This window comes from Argiope bruennichi, chromosome 8 (assembly GCF_947563725.1).
Source record: "Argiope bruennichi chromosome 8, qqArgBrue1.1, whole genome shotgun sequence".
NCBI classification, from domain to species: Eukaryota; Metazoa; Arthropoda; class Arachnida; order Araneae; family Araneidae; genus Argiope; species Argiope bruennichi.
The window spans coordinates 120,094,575-120,118,949 of NC_079158.1; the positions used below are offsets into that span (position 1 = coordinate 120,094,575).

Here is a 24,375-nt window from a genome sequence, read left to right on the forward strand (position 1 = left end):
ACAAAAAAAGCAAGACAGTAAATAAATATATAAAAAATGTCTCTTGAAAACTAAATAAATATATAAAAACTCTTGAGCATTTATTAATACTGCATTATAAAAAATGTAGAGTTTATAGAAAGTTTTTCATTATTTCTTGTAAAAACAGAACAATTATAGGCTTAATATTTTTCATTTTCTGCTAAATAATGTGTCACCAAAATTTATTTTGATTAATCGTTTGAGGAGCACTAAGTATAAAAAGATACATCACCTTAACAAAATACATTTTTGAGGTTGTACCCCTTAACAATAAAATTTTTAATATCTGAATTTTTTTCACCCTGCCTCCAAGGATTGAAATGAATGTGTCCCACCATCCCTCAAATGATGCGAGTTTTCCCCCAAATCCTGTCCTGGCTCATGCTGCGGTTTGCTACTTCTCACTGATACTGGGAGCATACAACTTATTTCCTGACCCATTTCCTATAAATGCCTCAAAATTATGTGTAACTGTGATTGCAGTAGAAAGACTTTCCTACAAACTCTCTCAAATATGACACTTTGTTATAGTATTTTGATAGATACCACTAGCTTCAGAACAGAGCTGTGACCATTTGTATTCAACCAATAAAATCTTACCATCCTCCAGGAATTTTGAGCAATATGGATATTGTCAGCATTCATCAACCAATATACATTATACACAAAAGAGTATGTCATAAAAAATATGGATAAGTTTTCAAAAACAGCAGAAAATGGCAAAATGAAAGGGATATTTGGACATTCCAAGAAAATGCAGATTATTTTGTTGAAAGAAATAAAAAAGGAAAAACTAAGGATATGGCTTTACATATGCTGTTAAGATGCAAAAAAATAGGAATATCTTTAGTTTAGTTTAGTAATTCCATTTAAGAAAATTCAGATTTATGATTTTTTTTTATAAATACAGTTTTACTTTCAAAGAATTAATTTACGGAAAATATGTTTAATTTATTTTACTATAATAAATTATATATATATATATATATATATATATATATATATATATATATATATATATATATATATATATATATATATATATATATATATATATATATATATATATATATATATATATATAAATTATATTGTGCATGTAATCATTTAAAAATATTAGTAAATAAAAATTTATAGAAAATGCATTAAAAGGCAATATGAATAAATTAATCAAACTGAATAATAACATTAAATGAAAACTAAAAGCAACTTATCCATAAATTTACCTACTGCCCTTTACTAGTCAATAAACGTTCAAGGGGCAGTCAGACAAATTTTTCAATTTCAGCAGTTGTTAAGGAAATTACATTTATAATTAGTGGATTTGTTTTGAATCTATTCATTAAATATAGCTTTGACAATAAATACTTATTTAAAAACCCTCTTTCTTACAAGTAAAAAAGAATTTCTAGAACAGAAAAGACATAAATTTAAAATGGTCTGAATAAATATTCCAATTAATTTTAAATGTTACTGAATTTTTTTAAGATATGAGAAACATTAAAATATCTGGTAAAATAATTTTTATGATAAAAAGACAATTATAAGTTTATTAACTAATTTATAAGTTAATTAATTATAAAAAAAGATAGGGCAGAAGTTGCCCCACTGCCTCTTAGAGGATTAAACAACTTCAAAGAAAAATATAAAATATTGTCTTTTCTTATAAGATAAAACAATGAGTTCTGAGTTAATAAGTTAAACTTGTTCACTTAATAAAGTCTAAATGCTTTTAAAATGAGAAACAAATCAGCAATTTTTCTAATTTCTCTTTCCATCCAATGAAAAACAAATTTTTAATAACGGCATAATTTAATGCAGAAATGAACATATATATGAAGCAATTCTTAATATATATATATATATATTGGTGGTATTTAATTCATTTATCCCTATTAGACTAAAAAATAATAAAAGTATGCTTAAATTCTAAAGTATTCTTAAATTAAATATAAAAAAATAATCATAAATCAAAATATTCTAAAATTTGATACATAAAATATCAGTTCACCGCAAAATTTTATGCCAAATTTTCTTAGATGGAATCGTAGTGTATTTTATAGGAAAATGCAATAAGATGCTTTGATTGGTAGTGACCCTACATTTCAAAAAGAAGAGTGTCTTTTGTCCACAAAACATATAATATCAATAAAATAGGTCAATTTTTTAGAGCGACAAATTTTTAAAAATGGGCAATATAAAAAGGTTAATTTTTAGTGAATAATGTTTTTATGAATTTCAGAAAGATGAGAATACTAGAACTGCATAAAAAATATATTGAACTGTCTATTTAACTGTGTGGATTGTAAAGAAAAAAAAATGGTTTGGTAAATTTTAGAATGGTGATTTTACTGGAAGATCAATAAAGACTGCGAAGATCTTTCAACACTGATGACATAATTGTTAATGCTTTAAAGGGGAAAAAAATCAACTGGCAAATTGTAGAGAAACTGAAAATTAATAATGCAACCATTCAATATTCTGAATGCAAATCCATCCACAAAAAAATAGATGTATTTCCAAGCTGGATACTTGAGAACTGTATCTTTCCATCAGCCATTTCTCTCCTTGCACGTCTTAATAAAGAGCCTTTTTTCTATCATGTAGTAGTAGGCAATAAAATTTTATGTAATTGGATTTTATGTAATAATTTTAGAGTAAGCAGTATAGAATTTTATGTAATAACATTCAGTGCAAAGGAACATAAAAAGCAAGTGAAAAATCACAACCTTTTTGTTGTATATTTGCATATACAACAATTGCAGAAGTGTGTTTGGTAGGACACCATCAGAATTATTTATTTTGTACTACTCCAATGTGTTGAAATGATCATGTCAGACAAGTACTGTGAATAATTCACTAGATTTAATGTAACCATTAAAGAAAATGATTAGTTCTAGCAAGCAGAAAAAAACAATCTTTCTACATGGCAATGCCAAATTGCATGCTGCATAATTAGCCTGAGCAAACTGCAAGAGCATTTTCAACCTCCACCATATTCTCTTGATTTCGCACCATCTCATTATTGCCTGTTTTGGTCTTTGCAAAATAGTTTAAGTAGCAAATATTTTAAATTCAAAAAATATTAAGATATACAAATGCACCTGACAGCCTATTTTTTTTTCAAGGAAAATCAAGATCATTCTTTAAAAACAGAATTAGCAAACAAATAGATCAATGACAATCCATCATATAAAGTAATGGAGATTATATTCTTGAGCAATAAAGTTATATTGTCAAAATTTGTGGGAGCATCTGATATAATATAATAGATTTGTGAAATTTGACTAAATGAACAAATAAATTAAAAACTTACTCGAACCAACTCTTTCACCAGTTTCATTTTCTTGAGCAAAAGGCAAACAACAATAAATCTGGCATAGTAACGAAGTTTCTTAACCATTAAATCAGATCTGTAGGAAAATAAATTAATTAATATTTAATTTTAAATGTAAACAATATACAAAAAATACATTTCCATTAAGTAAGCAAAACCAAATTGATACTTTTTAACTTTATGAACATGGTTATACACTTTAATAAAATATTTATTCCTTAGATCATTTAAATCATTGACCAAATCTTAAAATTTAATGTAGATATTTGCAAATACAAGAAATCTGAAACAGTTTTATTTTGCCATAAAAAATGCTTTGAAGAAAAAATTGAAATTATAGAAGGCAATGCTTTATTCAGTATCTGAAACTTCAAAATGTTATTTTTGATGAAATCAAAGTAATGTGACAGTTCATTTCAACTTAAATGAAGATACTTCACAATAAACATTACAGATATCTAATTAGTTACTCATAATATTTTAGTTATTTAAACATAAAAAGGAAAATTAGAAATATGTACCGCAAAAATAACCAGTTTTATCTGCAGTTTTGAATACATAAACATTAAAACTAGGCATTTTTAATCAAGATATCTGTTGTATACTATGTAAAAATAATTAAAGACAAACCGAATAATATGCAGAACTTTGAAATATTTTTCATAAAAATTTAACTTTCCACAAGAAATTAACAGTTTAATCACTGATCATAAAGTTGTATCCATCAAAGATTTTCAATTGATTTTTCCTTTAATAATAATAAATGTTAAATAAAATAATAATAATAATCTATAAAATAATAATAATTTACACAATACTCCTAATATAAGTAATATGCTGTCTTGGTCATTTTTTCATATTTTTGAAAATAATATATGAATTTTAACTTTAAAAAACATGTAGGAACTATTCCTTACCTAAAGAAGGGATGGGATATTTTTCTTACTAGTTCAAATGATTTATAAAATTAATATTTTAAGGATTAAATATATATTATTTAAGCATATTAAAAATATTTCAAGTTGTTACACTGAAATTATTAATATTGCACCAACTGCAAATAATGTATAAAAATATTTAAAAAAAAAAAAAAAAAAAGAGTTACAAATTGATTCAATTTAAATCTCAGTGCTAAGTCCGTCAACCAATGTAAAAATAATTATCTATAAATTAAGGAAAATATTAAAATACTAAAAAAAGAAAACAAACCTTTCTTCTTTGCTAGCTTTACTGTAATATCCACGAGCTCTTATAGCAGCATAAAATGAAAATGTCTCATTCAAATAATTTGTTTCACTAGTCCTGAGGCTGTAAAGAAAATTTCAAGAATGTTAAATAAAGATAAAAAAATATAATTTTTATACATCAATTATGTAAAGAAAATTAACACAATAACAATGATGCATATGATTTAAATACATATTTGTTTTAGTGGAAATGAAATTGTAGAGTAGTTCTATTATAGTTATTATTTTCAGGGAACTTGTAAAATAATCAACAAAAGTAGAGCAGCACAAAATGAAAGCTATATTGATTGCATGATATAGATTGATTTAAAATGAAATACATTACAATTACTAATTTAAAATCAAAATTATAAATATTTATAATTAATCAGTAACAAACAAATATTAACATATTAACTGTCATAAGAATTGTAATTAACTAGCTATTTCTTTCAACAGAGAAAAGTTTGTATCATATAAGGATATAAAATGCACAAATGATATCTATATCATTCATAACAAAGCAATATGGCCCCACATTAAAAAACTTTTAATAATGCTAAAAACTTTTAAAATATATTAAATAACATACACTATTGAAAATATTCTTATTAATCAAAAAATTATATTTATTATATGCATAAATAGTAAATCATATCACTGTGCAATGTACATTGCATTATTATACATATAAACAGATATCATTTTATCAGGAGTATAATATCACAGATTTTTTAATGTATTTGTTCAACATAAAAACTATCTATTAATGCTCAACAGTATTTGCATGCACTAAATTAAATTTGTAATAAGAATCTTAATGCTGATAAATAATATAAGAAAACTTGAAATTCTAAGTAATAAATCTTATGCTTAAAAAACACTTAATATTGAACAAAAATCAGCATGTCTGATTAGTGTGAAATTTTAATCTACTTAAATTAAAGTGAAAATTCATGAATAATTTATGCACAACAGAAATCCAAATTATCAGCAAAATTTCTTTCAAATTTCATTCATAAACACTTTGAAGCAATATTAAAGAAGATTTATAGCAGCTATTTAGCTATTTTTTTTATCAGTAAAAAGTATCTTATTTAAAAATAGATAAGACTATTTTATCCTTAATATTGCCTTTTCTATTAAATGAAAATATTAGAGAAATTTTAAATCAATTTGACTGTTTTCTTCTTGGTTGCCTCCAGTAATATTTACTGATCTTTGCTGGTGCTTTTATTTGTGGAACAAATATTCTTTTAACAGATTTTTATAAATTATTTGGCAGTCTGAAATCTTTGCGAAAATATGAGACTCAAAAATTATTTGGTGAAATTGATGTTCTCATTTTATTTAATTCTCATTTAATTTACACAACAATTCTTAGTATTTTAACATTTTATGTACAATACTTTTATATATAGAAAAATTGAATATAGTTTTAAAAAGGTAATTATTTGCCTACACTGTTTCATTGAGTGCTGATACTAAATATTTTTATTTTCTCTCATATGGTATAAACCACTTTAAAACTGTCAACAACAGATGATATATGGAAACTGTAATCTTTGTTATGGTGCATACATTTCACATTCTAAAGTGCAGGGAAGATTTCAGTGAAGTTTCTAGACAATTAATTAAATTTTTTTTATCAGTAAAAGCCATAAAAATATTTTCATCCTGCTCAACACTGGATATAAAATAGTCTTTAGCATTACTAAATTATAAAAATCTTTTTTTTTTTTTTTTTTTTTTTTGCATTATTTGAAGTAAAATTCACAGCTTTTTTGACTAGCAAATGAGGATTGACTGTCTGTATTAAAAAAGTTGTTACGATCCTTCTTAGATACCAATGACATAAAAGTACATAATTAAAGTTTACCTATCTAAAAGGCATGAATGATTCGAGTTAAAAGACTAAATGTGAGAAAGTAATCATGATAAATATATGTTCAAAAAGTACAAAAAGAAATTAAATGTGTTAAGGAAACATTAAAATTAAGATCAAATTCAGAGAGATTTTAAAAGTCACGGGTATAATGTCATAAAGTGTGTTTATATTTTGATACAGTAATCTAAATCTTGACCAAATTCATGAGTCATGATTCATTATTGGATTGAAGCATAGGCCAGTACTTCAGCTTAAAACATAAATATAATGAAAATAATACTTACTAATAATGATAATACAGTTGTCCTATCTTAGATGCAATTTCACCAATTTGCCAACGTTTAAGAGCATATTTCGTGTCCAACACTTGCCTGAAAAACAGAATTAGCATATATTAATTTTCTAAAAAAAAAAAAAAAAAAAACTTACAAAATGAGGCCATCATATTTTGATTTTCAGCAAAGTATCATATTTTACCTTTTAAAAATCGTAATATATTATCAACATTCTAAAATAATTTTAAATGTGACATTATTTTTCAAATAAGAATTTAAAGTTGGAAGAAAACCAAATACCATACTATTGATCATTTATCTTATATTTACACAAGCAATCCCTAATGTTGAAATTCTTATCAATTGTCTACAGCCAAATTTTTTGTTTCTTATAATCTACTTTATAAATTAGATTCAAAAGTATTACATGTAAAGACGGAAGAAAAATTCATTTATTAACTAACAAAAAATTAAAAGTTTAACATATGAGAATTTCAAAAGCTGTATTTTAATAAGAAATTGAAAAAGATGAATTCAATAAAATAATAAAAAATATCCGTCTATTTGTGTTTTCCCTGTGTTTTAAAACCAAGCATCCAAATTCCAAAAACGGTTACTTTATGAATAAGGGAGCTTGGTAATATTGGCTTAATCTGAAAATTGCCAAATCATTTTTATTGCCAGGAACGATAAAAATAAACAGTGAAAACATACAAATATGAAAAGAAGCTACTTTCAAGTTGCTTGATTCTATAATGTTTATATATTGCTTACAAACTACTAACATTTGTTTCTTATAGCAATTTTTTTCATATAAAGTTTATTCTAGATCAAAATCCCATCGATAGTGATCAACAAACACTCATTCTTTCAATTCACTTATTTTGTCTTGAAAAGATGATCAGTGACATTTATTGGTATTTTGAAAAGTTGTTTGAATAAAACATGCTAAAACTTTTTGTAGGGTACTAATTTAGTTTCATGCTCTCCCCCTCCCAAGATTTATTTGATGATTTTCAGATTACATTAATATTGGTAAGCTCTATTGTACATAATGCAACCGTCTTAGTGATATCAGTTGTTGGTGATAAAACCCAGGGGGAGTCATAAAAATAAAATTAATTTTTTTATTATTATTATTGTCATTAAAAGAATACATTCATGTTTAAATTTTACCAAAAAAAATTTTTAGAAATATATATATAATTTATAAAAAAAAAAAAAAAAGATCAATATTGTAAATGAAGTGTGGAAGTTATTATTGTCTCTACATACATAAAGCATAATTCCAAAGGAAATGTATTTAATTATGATAGAAGTTATCATCTTCAGATCAAAGAATGTATAATTTTAACAAAATAAAATAAGTAAATGTTGATGATAATATAAAATTTTGTTTACAATGCAGAAATATTTCCAATATTTATAAATATAGAAAGATACTCAGAATTTTACATATTTTTTTCTTTTGCAAACTATACAATGTAAAATGTTTTATAGATTAATCTAGAAATTTTTTTCTGCAATATTATTTTTATTTATGAACATTTTAAAATTCTATATGAATATAATGCATACAAAATATAGCAGTTATAAATGAAATTAACAATTAAAATTCTTCATATTTTCGAGCAAAATAGTTATAGAGAACAGAGAAATATTTTAGAAATATACATATTATCAAAATTCAAATCAACCCATCTTCAGTTTTAAAAACCAAATGAAATTTTAAAATGTACATGTTAATAACAAAATTGAATAGTGTATTATAATAGAATTAGTAATTAGATACAAAAGAAAATACCTATGCTGTTGTTGGAACTTCCAAAGCTTAGTATAGACATCAAAAGTGCGACCAAAATATGCTTGCCACTGTTTATGGCCATACTGGGGGAGGTCTCTAAAGGAATAAAAAAATGCCAATTGGTATATAATTGCATGTGATTTGCCAAGAACAATACATTCCACCATATTTATATTCATATATTTTAAAAAAACAATAATCTCTAGTGTAATAAATTTATTAAATTAGAGCAGGGGAAAAAATCAAGGCATTTAGTTAGGAATTTTACAGCATTATTTCAAAGCAATTCATAAAAAGGAAAATAGTGAGCCTATAAATTATTGAAAAAAATAATCAAATTTAATATCGCTTTGATTAGATTCAGAGAAATCAGTTTCACATCAGCAATCAAGTAATAAAGTTGCTTCATTTTCAAAACAATTGACAAATAATGTATTAATTAATATACAGCATTCTCCAAACTCAGTTATTCTAAGAAAATTTTAAATTTCAATTAATATGAGAACAGTCCAAAACACATTCTACCCACGAAATCAATCTTTCTTATTCTAATTATTGTTTATCGTCTCTTGTTCAATTTAATTTTATGAATTTAAAACCTTTAGAAGCTAATGTTAGGCTTACTTTTTATGTTAAATAATTTTACACATTATTTTTTCCTGTTATGCATTAACTGCAAACATAAAGAAATAGTAAAGTTACAGAATTAATTATTTCGTTTCGAAAATTTTAACGAAAAATAAATAAAATGAATTGACTTTGTACAATAATTAAACTGAATGAAATTAAATTTTAGTGAAATATTTGACTTATGCATATAGTTATATTAAAATAAAAACAAAAGAAAGAGTAAAAAATGCCTCTTACAGATATTTATATTTAAAAAACGGCACTTCACTACACTCTTATTAGAAAACAAAACTAAATGTGTACTACAAAACAGCCAACTCAACAGTGTAAAGCTGCATTTGGCCTGTGTTACACAAAGAAATAAACTTAATAAATTTGCTAAAATAATATCTTAAAATGCATGAAAATAAACGCCAGGAAAACATCATCAATTTATTTACCTCAGTCCATTAAATAATTGCTTTGATTTCTCTAATAAATGACAAAATTCATGAACGATTTTCCGTTCTTGCTCCTCGGCTTCATTCATGATCGCCATCCTCCGTGTTGCATGTTGGGATATGTCTTCTAAATGAGAATTGGATCGTTTGGTTAAATCAAGAGAAGAAAATTTGTAAGTTAAATTGCTAGTACTTTTATGCATGTACTGAGAAGTTAGGGAATCTGAAAGAACCTTCAAAGTCTATTCGAAAATGTAATTTTATTGTCTTGAAATGCTAAGGGTTAAATTAGCCGTAAGGCTTCGGAATTTATCGACCAGGTAGACCTGGACCTCCCCAACTCCCGCCGATACATGCGGCTATTCACCACTGAAGCGAGAGTAAAATGCGCTGTCTCTTGCGCTAAAAAAAATGTTAAAACACATTTGACAAATATATTACTCGCATCATTATCTTTGTTATGAATTAAATTTTAAATGTACAGCAAGCGAATTATCTGATGTCTTTTAGTAAGAGAGGAAAACGGTTTGAGTAATTAAATGTATTTATTACGAAAAATTTTGAACCATATGTTTATCCTTCATTGAGAATTTTAATTTAATGACATGAATTTAATTAACAGAATGTTTATCTAATTACAAATCAACTATTTTATGAATAAAGTGATACATTTAATATATTAATGTTTCATTTATTTAGGATATTTTTTTTATCTTTCAATTCAAATATTTAAGTAAAATACAGATTGCTATAGTAAAAACATTTTTTTTATAAATATGATAGATGATGCATAAAACATAATTTTTTATTTGTTTACAATTCAAAATTAATTCCTGATTTAAGATTCTTAATTTATTCTTATTGCAGATAATGAATGTTATGTTAAAATATATATAATTTTGATATGGTAAGAAACAGGATTTAATTTATCTAGTGTAGCAGATACAGTAGCTATCTGCAGTATTTAAAAGTTAGTCTCACTTAAGAGAAGAAAGTTCAAATCATGTCTTTCAATCAGTTTTCTGTTAATATTCTATTTTCTAATTTTTTAAAATATCTTATACAACAAATGCTAAATAATCATGAAATTTAAACTATGTTATACTACTTAGAAGCAAGTGTTTCAGTGCATGTTATAATAAATCAGTTTAGTTTTATTGAATTCTCTTTTTTTAGTTTCAAAAATTATTTTATGTTTAAGTATAAAGAAATTTTTGTGACTAAGTAAAATCCATTGTAAAATCTTACTAGATATTTAAGCTTTCATTTTTTTTTTTTTGAAATCTTATTTCTGAAGCATAGTTATCAATTATTTTTATGTGTGTACAAGTACTAATATTAATATGATATTTAATTTGTTTCGCTGTATCAATAATGTTTTAATATCTAAATAATTTTCACATAGCTTACTGCAATCTTTTTGAAAATGTGGACTTTAAAGATTCTTTACTTCAGCAAATTAATTTAAGATGGTTTATTAATAGCAATGACTACATTTGATTTATAATTTTTGTTGCATCAAGACATAATTGATTGATATTGCCATAATATGTTTTGGGAAATCATGAAAGCTGGGTTAATCATTTAAGTAAATTTTTCTTTCCTTTAAGTGAACAGCAGTTAAAATACACTAATTACAGGAGCCATGGCAGAATTTGCATATATTTTTTTTTTTCTGTGTAAGATTGTTGAATTGTCAAAAGGAAAAATCAGAAATAATTATTTTGGGATTTGTATATTAACTACATACCATTGGTAAGATTTTGGCTTGACTGTATAAATTAGTAAAATTTTGGCTTAACTGAATGTTATTAATGAAAACATATTCAGATTTTAGTTAGATTAATATGACTTCTTCAGGTTTTTTTAGGGGGGGGGGGCATTTAATTGTTGGCATGTGATTAATAAAGTACTTAATTAAGCAACAATTATTGCTTTTAGATATTTCAGCATTTGTAAATTGTAATAACTATCTTAAATTTTTTCAAATAAATTTGCATATTTCTTCTCCTTATTTCCTATTAAGAGATTTAATTTTTTCCTCCTTTTCCATTCATATTAATCCCATATCATGCCCAGGGTTACACATGGATTTGGTATCGCACAATTAGCATAGTATAAATTTCCTATATCTGTTATAGTTACATACTTTTTGATGATTGTCATGTTAACAGAACCTCACTTCTGCATAGCAATATTTATTCATCGTAATAATTACAGGCAAACGGTGAGAAAAGTACTTTTTTTATTAAAAAAACTTTTTGCTTTTACAAAAATTAAACTCATTGCCATTTAAATATAACACATCTTCCCAGATATAATTTATTATAAAATTCTAATTTTTCCTCCTCTTTCTTGTTATTTTTTTCTTGTGTTTTTCTTCAAATCCAAATTTTCTTTCAGAAAAGGAGAAAAATGATAAAATAGATTTCTTATAATTATTCATATGAAAAAAAAATTTAACAAGCAAAAAAAAAAGTTGTTTTTCTCATAGAGCTGTGGTTTTTTTTTGTTTTTGTTTTTTTTTTCATTGAAATATTTGTTCACTGTTAAAACTTTTTTTTTAATGATATGTGTATTGGTATCTTTCAACCATCATACATAATTTGTTTGGATACTTATTTTCAGAAAGAAATAAAAAATGGCAGCTGAACTAGGTGTACCTTCAGTAGCTCTTGAGGCAGTGTTAAAAAAATCATCTAGCTTGCCAAAAGATAAGGAATTAGTCAAAGGTTATGATTTTAATGATGGAGTGGATTACCATGCACTTCTTCAATCTTACAAAACTTCTGGTTTCCAAGCTACAAATTTTGGTTTAGCTGTTGAAGAAATAAACAAAATGGTAATTTTTTCTGAAGTGTCCTATGTTGTAAATATTTGTTTTTATTTTTTATAACACAATATATATCTGTATCTTTTATGTATTTTAAATGGTTACATTTTTATAGATTGCTTGCCGTCGTCAACCATTGGTAAATGAAGATGCTTTGGAGGCAGATCCATTTATTCGAAGAAAACACCATTGCACTATATTTTTAGGATACACTTCTAATATGGCTTCAGCAGGTGTCAGAGACACAATTCGATTTCTTGTTCAACATAAAATGGTTAATTTTTCTATATATTGCTTTATTATGTTTCCATTAATATAACCTGAGTGTCATATCATATATTTCTTCACTCAAATGTTCATTTAAAGATGTACAATGATGACTATTTATAGAATCTATTTTTTATATTTTAACATAATCCTTATAAATGATGGGAAGTGTTTCTTAGTTCATAACTGAGTTAATAAAAAAAAACTTTTAAAAATTACTTCATAATTAGAATTTTTTTGTAGCTTGTAGACAATTAATACAGTATATGAGGGGAAAATAAAATTAATTTTAAAATAGAAGATTATGTAAAATAACTTGCATAAAAGTATGTCTAATTTAGAGCTGCATAAATAGGTTTTAATACAAAGATTTTTTTTTTAAAATTCAGGTGGATTGTGTTGTTACTTCTGCTGGTGGTGTTGAAGAAGATCTCATAAAATGCTTGGCACCAACAATTATTGGAAAATTTTCTCTGGATGGAGCTTCTTTAAGGTTGAAATTTGTATTTGCTTCATATTATAATTTTAGATTTTGTTGCATATTTACACATTTATTATCTTAAGTTATTTAGAAATAGTTTTTGATTAAAAAAATAAACATTTAGCTGTACGAAAAGATTTTCAATATAATTTAATGATGAACATGAAAACTAGCATAAATTATTCTAAAACTGTGAGTTTAAATTCAATTTTAATCTAATCTAATTTTTAAATGCATTTAAAATTTAATCTGTTTTTAATTGTGTTAATTGTTTTATTTACTTTTGCATTAGGGATAATGGTTTAAATCGAATAGGAAATTTAATTGTCCCGAATGAAAATTATTGTAAATTTGAAGATTGGGTAATGCCTGTTTTAGATGAATTATTAGAAGAGCAACATTCAAAGGTATTCTTAAAATGTTTTTTGAATTTATCTTCTGTATATAATTACTGATTCATCATTTATAATTTGATCAGTGATTTATTTTATATGGTTTAAATAAACTTTGCTGTCTATTTTTGCAGTATGTTAAGTGATATATTCTATTTTTTAAATAAATTCTCATCATCTTTTTTTTTTTTTTTTTTTTTTGAAAAAGTATTTCATAGTATATTGTTTTATTTTTTAATTGATAGAAAATATCTAATGTTTTGTCAATAGGATAGTCATATTTCATGTCTAAACTGCAATATTCTATTGATAAATAATATATATTCTAATATCTCTTTTTTATTTTGTTTAAGAAATCATATATATTGCTTAACAATTTTCAACTATTGTATTTTGAAACCAAAATTTTGACATTTTAAATTTTTATGGGTTTTTTTTTTTTCAAAGTAATGCAAGGAATTTGAAATTAATATTGCTTTTGTAGATATTTACTGTATTAAAATGTTTCCATGTTTAAATTTTATAATAGTAATTTTTCATAGTTCTGCTTAGAAAAAATTAGTAAAAATTGCTCTTTTTACTGATGCTTCAATTATTTTTCTGAAAATGATAAAATCAATATATCAAAAAAGTTTATTAGAATTTAATTTTGTTTTATAATTTATCTTAATTCTGGTGTTTTAAATATACTTTAAAAGAAATTTGTTAAAATCTATTTTATTAATTTTTAGTAATTTTCTAAAATCAATTTTATTATTTTTAGAAATGTACTAAGTTTTATTTGTTTTAAATGTAGTTGGACATTTACTTTTAAAATCAAAAACTCCAGTTTTCAAAATAAGATTTTTCCTGATTTATATATTACTTGTTAAATGGGCATTAGCAATTTTTAAATGCATATACATTTTTAATTATTAATTTTAATTATTTTTAATTATTTTAAAAATTATTAAAAAAAGAATACACATTTATTTTAATATTCTGTTTAGCTCAGGTACCATTCATCCCCTTAACCTAGGTTGCAAGTCTTTTCTCAGCATTACAAGATTCACTTTCTCATGTTTTCCATAATTTTGTTAGTGTCTGCCAATTACCATATAATGCCGAATGCATTGATTCTGAATATTCTGAATTTTCATTATTTCAATTCTTTAATTAGGAATTTAATGATAGCTGAATTTCAATGTTTATGCTTTGAAAAACTTTATATTATAGAGGTAATTATTCAAAAAAATATATTAAAAGGTTTTGAATTAAAATAAGCAGGCATGATTGTTAAAATCTGTCTTCATTTTCATAAAAATTATATATCAGTTTTTTTTTTTTTTTTTTTTTTTTGCTTGGTTTTGATACAAATAAAATATTTTTCATTTTGGAAAATTGTGATGATTTTTTTTTTCCATTGATATAAAGAAAATTGTTGTTTAAATATTATAACAAATATAAATAATAAAAAATTCTCATGGAAATATAAATTTAATAACATATCTAGTAAATATTTATTCTTTCCCTCTTAAGCTAAAAACTTGTTTTGCAAGACTGGTTTTGAATGGGAACTTGAGAGTAATGCATTTTGCTGAAAGCTTTGCTTGTGGGTATGACTTACTTAAATTATTGTCATGCATTTATTTTGGAACTTTTGTAATATAATTGTATTTATATCTCCAAAATAAAAAAATACACTGAAGCATGTGATACAAATTAATATTACAGAATAAATAATAAAGAAGTGAAAAAAACATTGAAATTTTTTTACATATCTTTCTCACTTAAATTAATATTTGGATAGGTTAATCTCTGAATTGTTGATATATGAAAACTAAAATCTGACAACAAAGCGTCTATCTGGATTTGGATATTCTGGAATGATAAAAATGTTAATTGTTTAGTAATTTCAAATCAGTTCCTTTTTTGGATCCGAGTCTTTGCAGTAAAAAATGTATGCATTAATCTTTCTAAAGAAATAAGTAAATTTCTTCCATGTGCATGCATACCATTTACATCTATATACTATTATGAAAAATTGCACTTATTTTTGTATGATTGTTTATTTATTGATTATGTCAATAAATAAGTGATTGTAAATTATATTAAAAAACACATTAACAATCCATGCCATTACAAATTTCCATTTCTGATTATTCTTAAATCTCGTCATTTTAACTTAATTCTTTACTCTTATTTTATTTGTTCTATTAGTATTACTTGGTTTCTTTTATGTATATTTAATCAGTTTTTATAAATAGTATTGATATCTTAAGATGGATTTATGGAACTGTAGGTATAAATAGTTGAAATTTCATAATTAAAAGTTAAAATTATGAAATTGCCAGTAATCCATATTGAAATCAATTCTAATTTTATCCATGTTATTAATGTGCTGATGAAGTGGGTTGTTTCTTTTTTATAAGAAGAAAAAAAATAACATTTCAGAATAGAGAATTGAGATAAAAAAATTTTATAATATTTTTTTCACAAAATGTTTATCAAGCAGGGAAACATTTTGATAATATTTGTGACAGATTTCAATCTTTGCAGTTTTATCAATATATGATTTTGTTGTTTTTCTGATTTTGAAATTATTTATTTATTTATCTTTTGAAATTACAACAATAAGCATGTCTTTCATAACACATGCATACTTTATATTTACTGTAAATAATCAAACATTTTTCATTTGTTACACATTCTGTAATTATATATTACCTTATTTTAGATATATATTGCATTCTGTATATCTTATCCAGAATTAAAACAGAAAGATAAAAATTCTCCTGACTTTGAATAAATAAGCAAGCATAAATTTCTTTTGAAAACATATTAATTATTTTTATTTTAGAATATAATATGGACACCTTCCAAAGTAATTACAAGACTTGGTGAAAAAATTGCAAATCCAGATTCTATTTGTTATTGGGCTGCAAAAGTAAGTGTAGATTTAATAAATATTTTTACCTATGCAGCATAATTGTTATGAATATTAATAATATAATACACTGAAATTTAATATCATAAAAAATAAAATCTTAATATGATAAAAAAAAATGCATGTATTGTAGAATTTATTATTTAAACATCTAAATTCATTTTTTTCAACACCCTAAATGCTTCTTATGGTATGTGTGTGTGCTTGTATGTATGTTATTTAAATGTGTTCTATCATATCCCTAAACTTGGAAATAAAAAGGGACAAAATATAAAAAATATTTTATTTTTCATTCATTGTTTAAAAGGGTAAAATTGCCCTAAAGAATGTAGTTATTTTTCTAATAAAAATCATCATTAAAAACAATTGCAATGTGCATTGCTTTATTCCATACACAGATTGAAATTTTGAAAATCATTAATTACTAATTCGAAATTTGGTCAAAAATACACTTTACATCGTTTAATTCAAAACAATTTCATTATCAGTATTTAGTGACTTTTTTCATCATATTTTTGTACATGTATCCTGAAAAATGGATAGAGGGTTGTTTTTTCTCGATTCCTTATCTGTTATAAGTGCTCTTTTAAATTCTACTTTAAATTTTATCTATATATAATAATTCTATTTTAGGGTTAATAAATGTGTTTAGTAAACTTCTATTCAGTTTTAAAAATTTTTTTATTTTTATAATTTAGTTAACAATATTCATAGTTCATTGCTAATAATTTACAAGCATTTACTGTGAAGACTCGGATAAATTTTCTGTTAGTAAACCAAGTCCATCAGAAAATATTTAAATACACTTTAATGAAAGAAAATCTTTTGTGAATGAGTAATTAAGCATAATTGTAAATTTAATACAGTCATACATATTATAATTTCAAAATAATATTTAATAATACATTTTAAAATAGATATTCTTTCCTTAAAAATTAAACCTCAGTCTGTCACATATTGTACTGAGAGTATTGGCATATATTGACAAAACAATTAATTCAATTTTGAAAATACTACACAGGTACCATCTATTAAAGTATGTTTGGAAAAAAAATGTCTATTAAAGTATTTTATTTATTGTTTGTTTGAAAAATGAAAACTTTGGTAATGTTATTTCATTATTTGAAATTCTTTGCCATCACTCCTTATGCTGTTCTTCGTCCTACCTTTAATCAAACAAGAAAATATATAAGAAATGTTATACTATTCTTGAGCACTTTGTTATTATTATTAGGCTAGATAAAATAAAAATAATATTTTCAGTTTTCATGACTGTATTGAATTATAGTTTTAAAAAGTTCATTTTTATATTTTTCCTCAGAATGAAATACCAATTTTTAGCCCTGCATTAACTGATGGATCACTTGGTGACATGATTTACTTTCATTCTTACCGCAATCCTGGTCTTGTCATAGACATTGTCCAAGGTAAGAAAATCCAGATGTTGGAAAAAATAGATTAATATCCCTATCCCTTTTCAAATTAGTACCCATCAGAACTTGCTGTAAAACCTTTAATTGTATGCAACACACTTTCTATTATTTTACTTTGGGATATATTAGCTGAAAAAAATATTTGTTAATATAATGAAATAATGTTTATATATGAAATATATTATAATTACACTCCTATAAATGAAGGAATAATTCAAAGAATTACATAAATAATGAAGTTTGTGATAAATGATAGCGATTAAATTTATTGAAAGTCAAATTAATGATAAATAAAACCTTTCATCTTGAGTCTCAGATCTGGGACAATTTTTAATAAATGCAAATCTAAAAAGTTATTTGAAGGTTGAGATAATTAATAAAAATGAAAAAGAAAACAAAGATGTTGATTGGTTTGTCTATTTGAGCTAATAGTATCAATTTTGAAAAGCAGTATTTTCTCTGTAAATATGCTAAAAATGCACTCAAGCATCAGCTGGAAACTCTGATAAAAAGGCAAAACTTTTTTTTTTTCTAAAATTCACTACATTTATTATTTAACTTGTTAGATTTTTTTTATAATTGTAATAATTACTGAAATTATTTTAAATTCAAATAAAATTAAAATGTACAACAAATTATATGTGTGTTTGCATAAAAATTACATTTTAACCTCATTTTTTATTTTATTTTCAAATTTTACTTTAACTTCTGAGTTTCACAGGGCTCAAACTTTCCTGTGCTGCTCAATGTCTTAATTTTTGTAACTGTTCAACATGAAGTTGTTGTATACCTATTTATAAATTTGGAGATTTTAAGAAATTTCATAAATATTTGGCTTTAATTTTCTAATTAAAATCAGATTACTTTTTTGTATTCATTAAATACATTTTAATGATAAATGGTCAATATTTTTTCAATAAAATATTATTACCAACTTACCACCATAAAAATGTCTTATTTATTTTTAGTTTATTGACATTTTATTAAAATGCAAATTCTTTTTTTAATTAAATATGAGTTTTTATAACTATGTGTTTAATATAAATGTCTGTTATCTATTCCATTTAATACTGTTCAAAAAATTTATTGGACCAAATTTGTATCTGTAAACAATAATGTCTGATTTTTTTCCCCACTCAGATATACGTAGGATTAATTCCATTGCTGTAAAAGCTGAAAATTCAGGAATGATTATAATTGGAGGTGGAGTAATTAAACACCATATTTGCAATAGTAATTTAATGGTAAGTTATGATTCATTTTATCTTTGTACTCCTGAAATTAATGTATTTGTTAAATTATTGGCAGATTATTTAAATATATATATTTTTTAGTATATATTGTATAAATACAATGTTACATTGCCATACATGGCTTAAAATGAAACGTATAGTTGTCTCATTATATACATATGTATTCTAATAAAGATGGTTAACATTTTGCATTCTAGTATTATTTAAAATTAGCTAACTAATTGCATGTATGTGTTATTAATTGCATAATTTTAATTCATAATTTTAAATGAGATTATTCAATGCATGCATATATATATAGTCATAACAGTTAAATAGTGAAACTACTCAAAATATCTTCCTTACTCTATTTACCATCTGTCTGCCATGAAAATTGTGACAAATATAACATTAGCTCTTATTTGTCAACAATGTGAATTGATTTAACATGTTCCATGTGTTTAAAAACTCCATTAAACATTTTCTTTTTATTGTACCAATGAAATTATAATGTGATATTTTTCTGTGTATATACGATTATATGATTACGATTCAGTATGATTTATATATAACAGTATAGTTAATTCAATTAATTATGTAACAGAACAACAAATTCTGCAATAGTTATTGCTTTTTGTTAGCCATTTTTCTTGTATTTTCTCTGATAATAGAATATATAAATAGAAATAATAGTATCAGTTTATACTGATAGGAAAGTAAAAATATTTTCTATTCTTATCAGTTTTTTAATGTATATTTTGATGCTGTATAGCAGGAATAAAATTTTCTAAAATGAAAAATTCAGTGTAAAGGAGCGATATATATATATATATATGTAACATTATTTGTTGTGAAGCACGATGCAGTTTGAAGACAGTGAAGATACTTTTGATTTTGTGACGTTTTATTTCATTTTGAAAAAGCAAGCATATGTACAAGCGATGAGCACACAGAACGACAGAGAAAAGGAATGAGGAAAAAGCTCTTGGATATTTTTATCCCTGGTCTTATATAACCTATGATTTTGATAGGGAAAATATTTCTTTACAGTGCTAATATATTAATAAGATTCTGATAGGGATTTCTGACGCATGTCAATCACATGTAAGGGAAACACAGGGATCTTTTAAGAAAGAATGTGCTTACTGGACATTTTTTACCCCTTCACGCCGAGCGTGTGAAAGTAACGGCGTTTAGTCGAGTCGGCAATTTTATAAAGCTTCTCTTGAATGAATTAAGTAGAGAAAGTGGAATTGGATCACGAAATAAGAGAATATTTTAGAATGAAGTTACTATGGGCTAAATTAAGATAAAATCTTGGAAATTAATTAAATTGAAATTATAGTTTAAAATATCATTACATATATATTTCTATATTCCTGCAGCGTTTCATAATAATCTAAAGAAAAATATCAATGTTCAATATTGACCTAAAAATAAATTTATTCTTTCAATTTCTTTTTGTTCAACCTTTACAAAATATATTTTTTAAGGTAAAATTTATAAATAATTATGTCCTCATTTTAAAACGCCTTTCACGTTTTTTTTTTAAATTCCAACTCGGCTTTAGATTTTTTCTTTAAAAGATTCTATTGAACATAAAGAATTAATTTAATTTTTCTAATTGTCTGTTATGGGTTATAAGTTAAAAAGTTTAGACTCTTTTTTTTTTTTTTCATTTGAATCTTTTACGATAGCAATACTTTAACTAATGAAATAAATGCAATATTTCTTTTTTATTAATAACTTAGATACAGCACAAAAGAGTTTTTCTTTAAATCACTCAATTAAGCTGTTTCAGATATTCAATTAACACAAATCTCCTAAATTTCCATAAATTAAAAAAATTTCTATGACTTTATTAGAAGATTTAATTTGTATTATTTTTTTTTTAATTCAAGAGAAATGGTGCTGATTATGCAGTGTACATCAATACAGCTAATGAATTTGATGGTAGTGATTCTGGAGCCAGGCCTGATGAAGCAGTGTCTTGGGGGAAAATAAAGAAAACAGCAACACCAGTTAAAGTAATTATTTTCTATATTTAAAGCTTCTTTTGAAAATAATTTTTATAGAAATATTTACAAATTTTGTATATGTATTTATAGGTGTATGCAGATGCTACTTTAGTCTTCCCTTTAATTGTTGCTGAAACATTTGCTTCTTCATTTCATTCAAACACGAACCATGTAAAAGACTAAAGGTTCATAATTGTTAAAATTAAAGGAAAAAAGACTAAGTTATCTGACTCTATTATGTAAAATAAAAATTTTTATTTTTAATATTTTATATCTTTGTTGTTTTGTCTTTTATTAAGGACTAACTGGATATATCATATAGAATGTTTAGAATTAAAATATTAACTATTTAATTAAATTTAATTGTTACAAAACCTTTGGTAAAATTTACCTTATACTCCATAGTTTATGCAAAATTTTGAAGTATTTATATCATGAAAAATATTACAGTTATAAAAGATTAAATAAGCTGTTGATAGCAATATATTGTATTTATCACATGCAAAGAAGAAAAAAATACATTTAATATTAGTACTCTATAGAATTTTAAAAACATAGTTTATCTCATTTTAATGTTTATGACAAATAAAGCATATGCTCATAGCATATTTTGTTATAACAAATGAGTTGAAAACAAGACTGTATTTCCTCAAAGTGAATTTTTCATTTGCTCTGTCAGACTTTGTCACATGCAAGACAGCAAGCGGCAGTTTATGATGCTTCTAATACCTTTTACTGTACCACAGATAAACAAACAACAATAAACAAAATCAAACTTAACTACAAACAAAAAATTAATATAATACAACATAATCCATACAACCTTTTTGATTCAAACACTAGACTCAAAAGATATTCTAACATGGAGAAACAAGGCATGTTCAGCATTTCAGAATCATTTATATCAAAGCTTTCATCTGGTTCTTTTAGCCAAACTCCAAAGATTTTGAGAGCAGCTGGGTCATATTGTCTATGAGCTGCAAAATGTTCAGTATAAATATCCCTAGGCCATTTGATTGCATCACTGACACAAAGTTTTCTTAAGAGATTCAAATATGATTTAGAAGTGAACTTTTTTCATAAATTGATCATTTAGAGGGTATAGCAATATAATAACTAAGGGGAAAATCAGGATTTTAACGAAAAGTGTTGAATGATGGTCGGTAAGATCAGCACATTTGCTCGGCAAGTTTCATCAAATACCTCTTCTCCTTTCTTGATTGAAACCATAGCGCTGATCATTCTTATTATTATTAGTAGTAGTATAGTTAGTTCTGGAAATTTTTTTGTTTTCTGTGAGAATTTAGGGGACACAGCTTTACTATTACATTCTACAAGATGTTTGCCGATGCCCGAGTGGGACAACATTACGCTACAATGATTTAAGATGTCTGGAGGCGTTCCCAACATCGGCAGCAAGTCTTGCTGTTGTCTCTGTCAGGTTAGTATTCTTTCAGATTGATGAAGTTCAACAGAGAAATTGAACAAATTTCCAGCTGGCAAACCTCATGCATGCGCCGTCAATCATGAAGTACGACAACAACACACTCCATGGACTCTCAATATCTAAGGGTATTCGATCTGCCTTATTCTAAAGCCACGTTCCGACGATCTGTGGCCTTACGGATTTGGTCATAAGTCTGCCAACTAACCCATTTTTGGATCACCAAAATTAACAGACATCAAAGAACCCCAGAAAATCACAAGAAAGTGAGGAGAGAGGGCAAAGTATGCCAGACTCAAGTTGCCGGAACAGGGCTTTCGCAGATAACAGACAGAATTTTTCTGCAATAACATGAAATTGGGGTATTTCATCTTGAAATGATCATTTAAATCCCATTTGGCTAGGTGCGTTAAGAAATAATTCGTTGTAAATTGACGATCAGTAATATTTCGTCAAAAGCGATTACCAATAAAGCAGCGTCCTCTTAATTTTGAGGACAAGTCGGGCATTGAGAGGCAAGTCGGCATTTTCATCGACATAGCAGGTCAACTTCGAATCTATAGGAAATCAAGTGTGAGATTAAGAGGGATTCGCAGCATCGAAGAAGGGAGGAAGAGGGAGTTCGCAACACGAATTTTATTCTCATTAGTACTTGCACAATTCTTTCCAACATGTATATTTGAAAAGATTTTCAACACAAGAAGAATCATTTTTATCAATGTCACTTCTAAGAGATCTTCAGCAGTGAAGGCAGAACACACGATATTGTTGATTAGTCTAAACACTTCGTACATGATTTTTTTTTAGGAGAGGCATAATTCTTGTTCTCTTGTATAGTCGAAGATGATTAAGATAAATCTGAGACATAATCTATAATTAAGATAAATCTATTCTGAAACAAGAGGTGTGGGAATCTCAACCCACACTGACAGACAAAAGTAAAGACATAACCATTGAGAGCAACAGCTTGATCTGAACTAAGGAGACAATATGAGGAATGTCCCTGTTCATTGCACAATAATTCAGAAGATCACAAACATTCGTAATTTTAGTGAATGAAGGAAGTGTCCAGTAGAGAAAAATAAGAACAATAAAATAGGAGGACCCCAGAGAACCACACAATACCTTATGAGCACAGGCTCATGGTACACTTTAGATGTAATCAGTACACAAGAAATAAAGGAAGAAAACGATTAAGCTGTTTGAGAAATTAATTCTCAAGTACCATTATTTGCCCATAGACCACCAGTTTGAAGTAGACTTGTAGAATGAGAGGGACTGCCCCACTATTTATAAAAGAGTTTAGAATTAATAATTAAGATATGTATGCAAGCTAATGTTGTTATTTAGATTTGATATAAATAAAAGCTAAAATAAATGCATTATTAAACTTGCTAGTAATTAAATTTGAGATTAAGATTTAGAAGTTGACCTTGAAGAATTTAATTAAATAGTGAATTAAAATACTATGGCAATGTGGAGGTAAATAAATTCATTTTTTTTTCAAAAAAAAAATGCATAATATATTTAAAAGAATATGGCAGAAAAATTGTCTTTTAAATTTGAAAAGGGAGTAGTAACACAAGGAATGTTTTCTAAATCAAGATAGTTTGTATAAGTGTTGTTGCTTGATGTGTTGCCATAACTTTGGTCAAATCTGATGGCTTCATTTTGGGTCTTTAACATGCAATTGACATTTATGCCATCTTTAATATCACAAATGTAATG

General features: G+C 25.2%; 2 protein-coding genes across 6 annotated transcripts in view; one reads left to right on the forward strand and one right to left on the reverse strand.

The window, feature by feature from the left end:
* LOC129981380 (protein SCAI-like) overlaps positions 1 to 9,964 on the reverse strand; it is a 24,255-nt gene extending 14,291 nt beyond the window's left edge. The window contains exons 1-5 of the mRNA XM_056092207.1: positions 9,622 to 9,964; positions 8,552 to 8,647; positions 6,757 to 6,843; positions 4,568 to 4,666; positions 3,338 to 3,434 (exon numbers count right to left, since the gene is read on the reverse strand). Coding sequence (XP_055948182.1) covers positions 3,338 to 3,434; positions 4,568 to 4,666; positions 6,757 to 6,843; positions 8,552 to 8,647; positions 9,622 to 9,824 — 582 coding nt within the window. The 5' untranslated portion in view covers positions 9,825 to 9,964. The remainder of the gene's footprint in view (positions 1 to 3,337; positions 3,435 to 4,567; positions 4,667 to 6,756; positions 6,844 to 8,551; positions 8,648 to 9,621) is intronic.
* On the forward strand, positions 9,659 to 21,474 carry LOC129981381 (probable deoxyhypusine synthase). 5 transcript variants are annotated; one of them, XM_056092209.1, is made up of 10 exons: positions 9,659 to 9,794; positions 12,250 to 12,463; positions 12,570 to 12,728; positions 13,111 to 13,214; positions 13,495 to 13,609; positions 16,434 to 16,520; positions 17,842 to 17,947; positions 19,094 to 19,197; positions 21,087 to 21,212; positions 21,294 to 21,474. In XM_056092209.1, the coding sequence occupies exons 2-10, from the start codon at positions 12,263 to 12,265 to the stop codon at positions 21,384 to 21,386; spliced, it is 1,095 nt and encodes a 364-aa protein (XP_055948184.1). In that variant the 5' UTR covers positions 9,659 to 9,794; positions 12,250 to 12,262; the 3' UTR covers positions 21,387 to 21,474. The 5 variants fall into 5 exon arrangements, with proteins under 5 accessions (XP_055948184.1, XP_055948186.1, XP_055948187.1 ...); XM_056092211.1 differs by lacking the exon at positions 9,659 to 9,794 and adding an exon at positions 9,997 to 10,130; XM_056092212.1 differs by lacking the exon at positions 9,659 to 9,794 and adding an exon at positions 9,998 to 10,146.
* Positions 21,475 to 24,375: the final 2,901 nt, after the last annotated feature.